Source organism: Aegilops tauschii, chromosome 7 (genome assembly GCF_002575655.3).
Source record: "Aegilops tauschii subsp. strangulata cultivar AL8/78 chromosome 7, Aet v6.0, whole genome shotgun sequence".
In the NCBI taxonomy this organism is placed as follows: Eukaryota; Viridiplantae; Streptophyta; class Magnoliopsida; order Poales; family Poaceae; genus Aegilops; species Aegilops tauschii.
In genome coordinates, this window is record NC_053041.3 from 112,103,146 (window position 1) to 112,114,911 (window position 11,766).

General features: G+C 45.8%; 3 protein-coding genes across 4 annotated transcripts; 1 reads left to right on the forward strand and 2 right to left on the reverse strand.

Moving 5' to 3' along the window:
- Positions 1–434: 434 nt before the first annotated feature.
- LOC109778733 (large ribosomal subunit protein eL33w) lies at positions 435–2,144 on the reverse strand. The gene is made up of 4 exons (XM_020337308.4): positions 1,930–2,144; positions 1,605–1,833; positions 1,464–1,506; positions 435–643 (listed from the first exon to the last, which is right to left on the reverse strand). The coding sequence occupies exons 1-3, from the start codon at positions 1,995–1,997 to the stop codon at positions 1,465–1,467; spliced, it is 339 nt and encodes a 112-aa protein (XP_020192897.3). The 5' UTR covers positions 1,998–2,144; the 3' UTR covers positions 435–643; position 1,464.
- A 173-nt stretch (positions 2,145–2,317) lies between these two features.
- LOC109778722 (uncharacterized) lies at positions 2,318–10,006 on the forward strand. Of its 2 annotated transcripts, none has more exons than XM_020337299.4 (9): positions 2,318–2,551; positions 3,310–4,670; positions 4,761–5,121; positions 5,549–5,633; positions 6,206–6,262; positions 6,984–7,043; positions 7,132–7,350; positions 7,445–8,731; positions 9,123–10,006. In XM_020337299.4, exons 2-9 carry the CDS (start codon positions 3,359–3,361, stop codon positions 9,447–9,449), a joined length of 3,708 nt encoding a protein of 1,235 aa, XP_020192888.1. In that variant the 5' UTR covers positions 2,318–2,551; positions 3,310–3,358; the 3' UTR covers positions 9,450–10,006. The 2 variants fall into 2 exon arrangements, with proteins under 2 accessions (XP_020192888.1, XP_020192894.1); XM_020337305.4 differs by having other exon boundaries at positions 2,344–2,542.
- Positions 10,007–10,016: 10 nt separating this feature from the next.
- LOC109778739 (uncharacterized) lies at positions 10,017–11,270 on the reverse strand. Its single transcript, XM_020337315.4, has 2 exons — positions 10,406–11,270; positions 10,017–10,313 (listed from the first exon to the last, which is right to left on the reverse strand). Exons 1-2 carry the CDS (start codon positions 11,160–11,162, stop codon positions 10,084–10,086), a joined length of 987 nt encoding a protein of 328 aa, XP_020192904.1. The 5' UTR covers positions 11,163–11,270; the 3' UTR covers positions 10,017–10,083.
- Positions 11,271–11,766: the final 496 nt, after the last annotated feature.

Below are 11,766 nucleotides of genomic sequence, written 5' to 3' on the forward strand. Positions count from 1 at the left end.
TTAGATAAATAATGTATTTATATCAAATATTTGTGTTGTTTTATAGAGGTTCCCCTTGTTGCCAATCCAATATACCAGAAGAAGGCAAATTGTTATGCAGCTCACATATGGTGAGCCAAGCTAGCGTGCCACAAGAACATAAAGAAATCATTTTATTCCTTTTTTAAATTTTAAGGAATGTCAAATAAACCAAAACTGCTGGAGAACTATGCAAATTATTAGCCGATGCTGCCATGTCTCATTCCCTAGCCTGATCTTGGGCATCATATTCCACAATGCGGCTGCACTATGAAATAGACCACTGGCATCAGGAATTTGGATCAGCAGTACTAAGGATGCATCTGCTTCATCATCTTATATGTCAAGTTATCATAAGCATCAAACAGCAGAGAACATCTGATATAACACTCAAACATTGCAAAACAGTCACAAACTCATGACAAATTACGCTTTAGTGCTGATATAGAAATATACTAAAATGGTCCGCACATTTGACAAACAAGTCTAGCCAAAACTTCCACAGGTTCTCGGAATACATGATCAGTTTCGGTTGCCAACATAGCATAGATTCACCATAAAATGACATTTCTCAGCTCATGACAATCACAAGAAACAAGCATTACTGTCCCTAGATCGAAAAAACCTGCATTGAACAAAACAAAAAGAGAGGCAACGTTAGCATAGCCAACCCAATGGATGTGTCAGACATGGCTAGAACGACAAATAGCAAATCATGTACATAATTTGAAGCAACAAAGACAGTATCTCATTTCCAAAAATAAGGCCACTTTATGCTGCTAAAAACAAGGAATGCCCCATAACAACTGATGTCAAAGCATTAGTTAGGTGACTTCTAATCTTAATTATTAATTATGCAACTCTACCATAACATCCAAACTAATACCAGCTTGCCAACAATTTGCAATAGCTATTTGTTTTAGATGAATTTGTAATAGCTAAATAGTCAGCAGTTTGAGGTACAAGTAAAAACACCAAAGTGAAATCAGATTTCTAATCTAAGCAGAATATTTAATCTAAGTGTGTTTCCAACTTCACACAATAAAGTTGTGTGCAATATAACTTGACAAACGGCACCAAAATAGCAACAAGATACTAAATGTAAACGGATCAAACTGTGGACACAATTCAGATTGATAACTCATGATGACAATATTGACTAGCCGAGTATGCATCTTTCAGGGACAAAAATGGCAGGATCACAGAATCCTACATCAGCAACACTAAATGACCCAAACCAAACCATCAATCTCTCGATGGACACATTGCACAAGTCCATATAATTCAGGCATGTTATATATTGCGACTACACTTGGTATCCTATAACATCCATCCTAGTCATTCTCAAGACGTAGGACAAAATGTCACACACATGGTAGGGTAAATCATGCAGAGCAAAGAAACAGCCTTAAACAAACATCAGCGATAGTGCGGCAGATGCTAACCTTAGATGCTGCTCGGGTACATGAACACCCTGACCTTGCGCCCCTGCACACAACAAACGCAAAGCAACAAACAGCCTCAGCAAAAGGCACCGGCAAGCAAGCAAGCAGCACATCAAAAACTAGAGGCGGGCGGGCACTGACCATGGACTCGGCGGGGAGGTTGGACTTGAACTGGGCGCGGACGACGCCGGAGTTGCCGTGCGGGCGGGTGATCTTGCCCCAGAGGCAGCGGTAGTGGGTGCCGTTGCTCTTGGTCTTGGCCTTGTACACGTACGCCAGGCGCTTCCCGGCGTACCACGCCACGTCCTCCTTGGTGTTCACCCCCTCGACCTGCACCAGCGACGTGCTCTCGTACTGGTTCGACTTGGACCTGCAGAAATTTCCCCGCTTTCCCGTCAGCGCGCCGCCCAATCCGCGCCGCCATGAAATGAACGGCCAGATCCGGCGAGAAGGAGGGGCCGCTCACCTCTTGAACCCGAGGATGGTGCCCCGGACGTAGAGCCTGACGCGCTGCCCAGTGCGTCCCTTCACCATGGCTGCCGCTGCCGCTGCTTCCTTCCGCCGCCGGAGACGAGGAGCTCGGGGGTTGGGTGGGGGGCTTCGTGTGGGAGAGGGCGACGCGACGGCGGCCGCTGGCGGAGGCGGCTTATATGTAGGCAGCGGGCGGTATCTGGACGGCGCAGATCGCCTCTCCGCGCGGGATGGACGGCTCGATTTGCCTCGGCACGGTGGGTCGGAGCGGGCTAGGGTTTGACGAATGTCACGGCGGTAGATGGGCCGCTGGGCGGTGGGCTTGTTTCACCTCTCCGCGTGGGCCTCGCCAGGCCCACGGGTCGCGAGCCGGTCCGCGACCCGATTTCGATCGGTTCGTTCCGCTGGGGGGTAACCGACCACGTACGGCCGCACCCTCTTTCCCCGTCGCCGTCGTCCGCCTCCGCCGCCGAGGCCGCGCGTCCTCCCCCCGCGAGGCCGCCGCCGGCGACGAGCTCTCCCTCCCAGGCGACGAGGTCCGCTCCTCCCGTGCCCAGTTGAACGCGCCTCTCGCTCGTCCCCCTCGGCGTAGGGGGTCGCCTGACCGGGTCTGAACTGTAAGCCCTAATTTCACCTCCTTGCCCCGATCTTTTTCATCAATTTCATCGGGACTGTCGAAGGCCCGCTCTGTCGGTCGCGAATTTGGAAGTTTCTCTCGCGAGGAAACCTGCAATTTTGGTTCCCCTTCACACCAAAATTCTGTAAATCCGGGCGCTATTACGCTACTAGGGTTCGAATAGCTTGGTAACTAGTCTATTTTGTTCGTGGTTCACCCTTCTTATGGCCGGATTGCGTTGTTTGTAGGATATATATGCCTCTTCCTAAGTATTACACTCTAGGCATGTCTACTTTGTGCTTGTATACATTCTAGTCACCATCCATTGCGACTTGATTCTCCAAAGACTTGGAAGATATGATTTATTCTAGACAAGGCCGTGTGAAATGCACGAAGAAAGTTCTGTTCATCATCTTAATCCTTGATAATCACATGCTTATGTCGGTCTTTATGCACTGTAACTAAAGATGTAATCATAAAAGAATTTACATTTGCGACCGTCGAGTTAAATACTAAATGAGCTTTTGTGACTTAATATCATTCCCCAAACTTAAATGGCCGTCTTGCACCTATAAGTCATCTCCTATAAAAAGCTAAAATTACTTCGCCACGATCCTTTACGGCTTTACCTACGTGTTATTTAAGGCATTTGATATATGTATTAGTCTTAAGTTTCATTGCTGTGCCTCTTGTTATTGTTTCTAGCAAGCAACATTTTTAAGACTGTTGACTTATTTGTCTTCACCTAATGAATGGCAGGGTGTAGGCAGTTCTGCTGTTTGCCTAAGCTACCCTTGCTTCATTTAGTATGGACGTCGATGATGATGTGGAGGACGATGACATGGATTTCAACCCTTTATATAGGGAAGGATCACCATCCGAGACCTCGTCAAGCCTCACCTCAGAGGCAGAATGCGAGGGAACTAGCTTTCAAAATCAACCAAGCACTGAGGTGCTTCTTCGCAATAGTCCTGGTAATGGAAACGCAGGTGATTGTGTGCTTCCCACAGAAAGTTTGTCAGCCAAAGGTGCCTGCAAAGAAAATGCAGGTGATTGTGTGCTTCCCAAAGAAAGTTTATCAGCCAAAGGTGCCTGCAAAGAAAATGTTCCAGAGAGCAGTTCTACCCAGTTGCATTGTGAGAATGGAGAAGGCCGTGTTAATGGATTGGGAAAGAAACCCTTACAGACTGTAGCTTCCTTCTCTCCACCAGTACAGAATACTCATCCCCTGTTGCATGAAGGTACCGAGGAAGATGCAATCTGCAGGCGGACACGGGCAAGATACTCTCTGGCAAATTACGCACTCGACGAGTTAGAGACCTTTCTCCAGGAATCTGACGATGATGGTGACCTGCAGAATGTTGATGAGGAAGAGGAATACCGCAAGTTTCTTTCAGCTGTCCTGTCTGGTGGAGGCGATGGCACACAGGCTTGCCAGGGGGATGAAACCCAGGATGAAGATGAGAATGATGCAGACTTTGAGCTCGAAATTGAGGAGGCCCTGGAAAGTGATGGTGGTGAAAATGTCGAGAATGATAAGAACATAAATGGTAAGAATAAGAAAGATGGTCATAGGCCTCAGACTAGGAAGAAGAGACCTGAGTTGTCTAGGGCAGTCAATCATCAACAGGAATCAACTAAACCTAATTTGCGGCCGATTGTCCCAAATTTCTCACCTACACCCCAGGTTCCTGGGCAGTATCCATCCCAGAACATCAATGTCCCTTCCTCATCATCATCAGCAACTGGTGCTGCTGTAGTGAAGGGGTTTACTGATGAGCAACTTGGCCAATTGCATATTTTGATATATGAACATGTTCAGCTCATGATCCAAACCTTCTCTCTATGCGTTCTCGACCCATCTAAACAGCGTGTGGCTGCTGATGTTAAAAAAATGATAGTTGAGTTGGTTGGCTACCGTGATCAAGCATTGGCTAGGAAAAACACTATTCGTCAACAATTCTATTTTGAAGGGCAGCATCTTCGGTCAGCAATTAGTCATGCTTCTTCTGAGAGCTCGCAATGCCAATGGATTCCATTAATTAAGAATCCTGTTATGTCCATCCTTGATGTCTCACCACTTCATTTGGCCCTCAGCTATTTAAGTGATGTTGCAGGCGGTGAGTAAGCAAGTACCCTTTTTTTTTTGCAAATACTCTTTTTCATCTTGTTTGCCATGACTTAAAATCTTTTTTTTACTCAATTGACAGCTGTTGTGAAGTATAGAAAAAGCCATGTGGATGGCACTCCAGAGAGGATCCGCTTTAGGAAAGAACCACTTTTTCCATCACCGGTACTTAGCACTGGCAGAGATGCTAACAATATTTCTCAAGACAGACCAAATAATGTGTCCACATCAACGCCAGCTTCACCTGGCCAGTCACAGCCCAAGAAATCATTAGCTGCTACCCTTTTTGAGAGTACTAAAAAGGAGTCGGTTGCTCTTGTTCCATTTGATATTGCAAGATTGGCGCAGAGATTTTATCCACTATTCAATTTTTCGCTGTTTCCTCATAAGCCACCTCCCGCAGCTATGGTCAGTAGACTGCTTTTCACTGATGCAGAGGACGGGTATGATTTACATTTTCACTAATGTTTATAAGGCATGCATTATGGTTTTCTTTTCTGTTAATTCTAATCTATCCATAATGCATGAATTTCAATCTTCAAAATGTAAGGTTTAAGGAATGCTGAATGTCAAAATTTTCTTGTAGTCTCCATTGAGATTGTAATGTTTTCTTTCCTGTATTACTGTCACTGTTTTATGCAATTTGTATATGGCTTTACGAAGCTGTCCTTTCATCTTCATATTGAAATTTTTTTAAGGTCTCCTTTTGGGTGGTTAATCATATTAAGTTTGATATTTTTTGTCCACTTGCTTAGTGTGGCATCATATATTACCCTTTTCAATTGCATGATTATATATCATCCAAATACAACTGTGCTATCATCTGTTTTCTTGGCTATGTAACATTCTTACTTTATGTTCTGCCTGCAGGTTATTAGCTCTAGGACTTCTGGAATATAATAATGACTGGGAAGCGATACAAAAGCGTTTTCTTCCTTGCAAATCAACGCATCAGGTACTATTGTGGTGTCATTTATTTGTTTCATTGAGTACCTCGCAGTTTTCTATTATTTGCTAGACATACCAATTTAGTATTCTCATCACTTGTTTCGTGCCCTTGGTGTTATGACAGACTTTGTCTGACTATCAGATAGTATGAAGGAATGGAATTCATTAAAGAGTCGGTATTAGAAACAAGTGTTGTTTTGATTGTATTGACATGGAAGTGAGAGTTTCCAAACTGCTGGGTGCTGGCACTACGGCCGGCCTAATTTGATATCTACTCCTAATAACTAATACACCAGGTTGCATGTTTTGAATAAAGATTTGGTGACTCTTATATGCTTAATTTCAACAAAGGCTACTGCCTGTAAATTGTTCTGCTTTTGTTGCCGTTATACGAGCAAGCTTAGATCAATCTTGATCCTCTAATCCCAGCTAAGAACCACAGCTCCAGATCATATGGGCAAATTCTTATTTTGCCCAGTGCTTAGTTTTGTCTCTTGACCAAGTTTTCAGCTGCTCAAAATCCTGGTTTCTCTTTGTATGCTTTATGCTGTTTCAGTAACATAACTTTTTGTAGTGTAGATATTTGTGAGACAGAAGAACCGCAGCTCAGCGAAAGCTACTGACAATCCAGTCAAGGTAAGTAAGTATACATCTTTCCATTTACTGGTACATAATATGCTTAAGGAATTCTTATAAGCCTTTGAGGTTCAAGAATATTTCTAAAGGTCTTAACTGATTAGCATAAGTATGGGGTGCCGGTTCATCCCATCGTCTAGTTTTGAAACTGATATGTGTTTCCTCGGCAGTGACTTCTTTTCTATAGTGATATTCTAAGTACTGAAGCCCCTGAAGAAGTATTGGCAGTGTTTGAATCACCATTATTTTAATCTTTTATGTTTTTGCAACATATCTTTTCAGTTTTTCTTATGTGTCAACGTAAAGTAGGACTCAAAAAATCCCTGGGAAACTGTAAAAGCCAACTTCTGTAATATGGACCATATCACATTTGGTTATTATAATTAGAAGCAAGCTGAGAAATGACTTCTACCAGCTCTATTTTTAAAGGGTATAGAACAATGACGAAATTTATAGTGCTTTGGTGGGGCTCTATGAGCTTACCTCTTGTCACTGGAAGTTCCAAAGAGCACTCCTGTGTGTTTTAAAATAGTAGGTCAATATGTTCCCGTTTAGCAAGAACCAATACTGGTTTGAAACTGGGATGACCCGATCCTCGTGCTCTACTGGCTGTTATGGTGATCCCCGATAGGATGTAGATGTTGATTTACTTGACTGCTGTCTTTGAAAAAATCAACATACTACCAAAGTACTAAGCATATTCTTGGTCGAAATAATGCAGGATGTGCGCCGTATGAAGAATTCTCCATTGACTAGTGAGGAAGTGCAGCGTATCGAAGAGGTGGTTATATCTGTGTCTGCAGACTATCTTCTGTTCCCTGTTGAATTGGTATTTGCTTAATTTTCCCCTCATTCCTACGTTGATGCAGGGGCTCAAGATATTCAAACATGATTGGACATCTATTTGGAAGTTTGTTGTGCCATACAGAGATCCTTCGCTGCTCCAGCGTCAGTGGAGAGTTGCCAATGGAGTCCAGCGATCTTACAGTAAAAGTGAGGCTTTGAAAGCAAAGAGGAGAACATATGAAGCGAAGAGGAGGCAATTAAAAGCTTCCATGGCTGATTCACAAGTAGGTCGTGAGCAGGAGGTTAGTGTGTTACCGAACTCACAAGAGAACCTTGAATACCTATTTCCATTTAGACTAGTGTTATTGAGCATGATGTATATTGCTTTCGTGACAGACTGATAATGATGCTTTTGAGGATGTTGAAAATGATGATGATGATGATGATGATGATGGTGATGATCCGTATGTCAATGAAGCATTTTTAGCAGACACAGAGAATAGGAGCATGAATATGATGCAAACGGGCACCAGCCTCAATGATGAATGTGGTTCTGCATATGGCCGCTTTGAGCAGCATAAAAGAAATGGTACGCATCATGGTGTCGGCGCTGCATATATACCTTTTAGCTCTTGCGCTTCTGATGGTCCTTCAACTAAAAGGGTGTTTGGTGTGACTTTGGATGAACCGCAAGCTTCACAATTGTCTAAAGAGAAAGGCAGCCATGTCGTCAAGTTGGCCCCAGATTTGCCTCCTGTAAACCTTCCTCCTTCCGTCCGTGTGATATCTCAGATGGAATTTCATCAGAATGCGGCGCAGGATCTGTTTCCTGTGCCACCTCCAACCTTTACAGAATGTGTTTATACACAGCTAAATCTTTTCCCTCATCATAGTACTACTGACAGATCACAACAACATGGGCGTGATGCACGTTCGATGGAAGATGGCGCTGAGCAAGATTTTCAAATGCATCCTTTGCTTTTTCAGCATCCTCGAGAAGTGCTTTCGTCACATAGCCATTCGGTTCAAAATCTTACTAGTCATTCAAGAAATTATAATCTTTTCCCTTTTGAGAAAGTTCAAGTTGAGAAAAGTAATACGCAGACTACAGATGGCATGGAAAGAGCTCCTGTCAATGCTAATACCATCGACTTCCATCCTCTGCTGCAAAGACCTGAAGCTGAGATGCATGTGGAAGTACCAGAAGAGGACTGTCATCCACTTTCTAATCAATCTGACGGTCGTATTAGGGAACCTCCAGTGGATGACCAGTCAACAGTTAGGGAAGCGTCGACAAGCGAAAGAGAGAACGGCATTGATATGCAAGAATCCACAAGCCCTTGTGAGAAGGATAACAACATTGATTTGGACATTCATTTGTGTTCCTCAGTGGATTTCAGGATTGCAAAGGATTTGAGAAGTACTCCTAGTAAATCCAGAATTCAGCCAGAAAGGCCTGTGAAGGACAGAGCTAGTATTTCGAATTCACAGCCTGGAAATGCTAGTCCTCATCATGACACTGAAGGGCCTGGTGAGGAAACAATGCAAGGCATTGTAATGGAACAAGAAGAATTGAGTGATTCCGAGGAAGAGAGCCAGCATGTTGAGTTTGAATGTGAGGAAATGGATGATTCTGAAGACGAGCAAGTTCAGGGCACAGAACCATGTTCGACTACAAACAAGGTAATGCTTGGCACATGAATCTGGTGTTGCACTGTACTGTGTTTTTTCCTCTTCTGCTATGCTATGATTAAATGTCAAGCACTGCGCTACTGATGTTTCAAGATGTCTTGTACTGTGTTTTTTCCTCTTCTGATATGCTATGATTAAATGTCAAGCACTGCGCTACTGATGTTTCAAGATGTTTGTCTTCTATGTTTGGTGTTGTATTTTGTGGACTGATTCTCACATGTTCTCGCACCGAAATTATCAGCCGATCATTGATTGGTGATGAAATTAAAAAAAAAAATCTTTCCTCCTGAATGATTTGAATGTTTTCAAGCCTTTATTCTCTGCATGTTGTTTTTCTTGTTCTTGAAGCTCGCCGATAACATATACATATTTCGTTGTGCAGGGAACTTCAACATCAATTGTTTGTTCAGAGTTGCAAGAAAATAATGACCAGTGTCAAACCCAACAAGTATTAAAACAGGTGGCTAAACATGGTGTGAGTTCAAAACGGAAATCGCGTGGGTCTTCTAGTGCAAGGTCGGTCAGAGCAAAGTCGAAGCCAACGGATGCAGATGCAGAAAAGCACACAGGAACTAGAAGAAGCCGACGGATATCCAGGTCTAGGTCTCGAGCGAGTGAATCTAGCCAGGCCAAAATGCCGGAAGAGGCAGGTCCTGAACACAAGTCCAGTGAGTCAAGAAGGTCTAGAAAGAGCCCTGCCCCGAGTTAAAAGGTCTCTAGCGTTTCATTTCTTTGCACAAGATATCTGCTGTGCTCACCTTGCTGCATCCGCCAGACGATAATTACAGCCGACGCCAGTGGAGATAGACATGTCAACCATTTGTTGGCGCATACCCCTTGTCAGATGATCACTTGAACAGGGAATTCATGTCTGGAGCTGAGTAGAGAAACTGAAATGGTGAGGATGGTCTATTACATGTATAGCCATGCCGTTCATAAAGTCGACTAGCTGTCGGTGAGCGTGGGAAAGCATTCCCTCTAGTAAAGATCCAAGCAGCCGCGATGGGCGTCCCAGGGATGGTGAGGTCCTTTCTCGGATCGAATTGGCAAGTAGATATTTCACCTTCCTGTCTCCAGGAAGGCCTCTGGTTTATTCTGTACATCTAGCATGGCTGTTCATTGTATTTTAGTTCTTTCTAGTGAGCTCTTATCAGTGCAGAGAAATGATGCTCTTATAAGTGGAAAATAATGCAACATTCAGGCCCTGTTTGGAAACTCTGGAATTCAGTGTTTAATTAATGCCAAATGTATGATATGCATGTGGAACTGCTGGATTTCTAGACAGACTGCCCTTCAGTGAGGCAGCTTGACTCTGCAAATTTACAGGTCTTCCACATACGAATCTATGAGCTCCCCTCTCTGGAAGGCCGGAGGTCGCCGGAGGTGGCGTTGAAGTGCGCCAGCGTGTGCGCCCACCTGATGTCCTCCTTGAGCTGGTGCACGCCGATGGTGTCCTCCAGGAAATCCTTGGCCTGGGCGCTCTTGTAGTCGTACATCCTGGGGAAGATGTTCACCCTGTTCTTGGCCTTGCCGCCCTCGTTCAGCCAGTTCCCCGTGGTCACATCCTCCACACCTGATGCACACGCAGAGGACTTCTAAGGACATGTGGTGACAGACAGATGTTTCTACTGGACTTCATGGTTCACAGGCAGAGGGAGGGCGTACCTCTGGCCTTCCTCCTGACCATGTCGGAGGCGGCGATCCACTGGACGAGGTCCCAGGAGAGCACGTACCCCATGCCGAGCATGAACGGCGGCGACACCCGGTCCATGAACGGCAGGCCCACGCCGTAGTACATGTCCTCCCGCGGCGCCCGCCGCAGCGTCTCCACCAGCGCGCCCAGCCGGAGGTACGTGTCGTCGTCCACCTTCATCACGTAGTCGTACGGCCGCGGGACGCGCCCCTCGACCTCGCCGCCGGTGGCGCCGAGCATGGCCGGCAGGTCCGCGAAGTAGGTGTACGTCTTGCCGTCCTCGGCGTTCTCGGTGCAGTTGAAGAGCAGCACGTCGCCGTAGGCGCGGCGCTCCAGCGCCACGAACGCGCCGTGCTCGGCCGGCATCGGCCGCGCGCAGAGCGCGAACCGGACGTCCACCCGCGCCGCGCCGCGCAGGGCCGCCGTCTGCTGCAGCGCGTACGCCATCCGGATCAGGTGCCGCCGGGAGTGCTTCTTCGGCATCGTGTGCACGCCGACGAGGATGCGGAGCTGGCCCGGGCGGCGGGCCCCGTCGTCCGCCACCAACGCCGACGACGCCGCTGGTTGGGCGGCGGCGGCGCGGACGTCGGCTCCCGTGAAGCAGCTGGCGACGCTGACCGGGTTGCGCAGGTAGGCGGGGACGGTGATGCAGAGCAGGGTGAGGAGGAGGACGAGGGCCATGGCGCAGTAGGACGGCCTCCCGAAGTACGACGAGTACGACGGCGACATTGCTCGACCTTAGGTTGTGTGTTGTGTGCAATGGTGCACGGCACACATGGGCGCATACATATATAGTAGTACCAGGTCACGAGGTGTGGAATTGAAGCACTGCTGGCTGTTCTGTCGTTTGCCAATGGGAAATGTTCTTGCTAAATGAAGCAATAAATACACTTGATTTATTTTGGTTTTAAGTAGAAAATACTACATTTGATTTGATTTCTAAAGCCGCGGAGATTGTCTTGGAAACGTTATTGGCCAGTACTCTATGTCACTTTATCATGCACCTACCGTATTGATAAATATAATATGGACGCGTCTAGCTAGTACTAATTTGCTGGTGAGTGGTCCTAGGCACACATCCATAAGAAGAAAGCTTTTTTTTCACTTTGACTGAAAAGGAAACAGTGACTCATCTCGTCTGTGTGCCCCCACACGTTTATTGGCTAATGGTTCTAGACACATAACCATAAAAAAGTATGTGCCTACACACTCCGCCTAAAAAGGAAACCATGTCTAGAAAAAAAAGGAAAGCTAAAACTTTTGTGCAAAATGTCATAATTGTGTTTCTGCCGTCCTTGAAGGGACCGATAGCTATACCTCTTCACAAATAGAT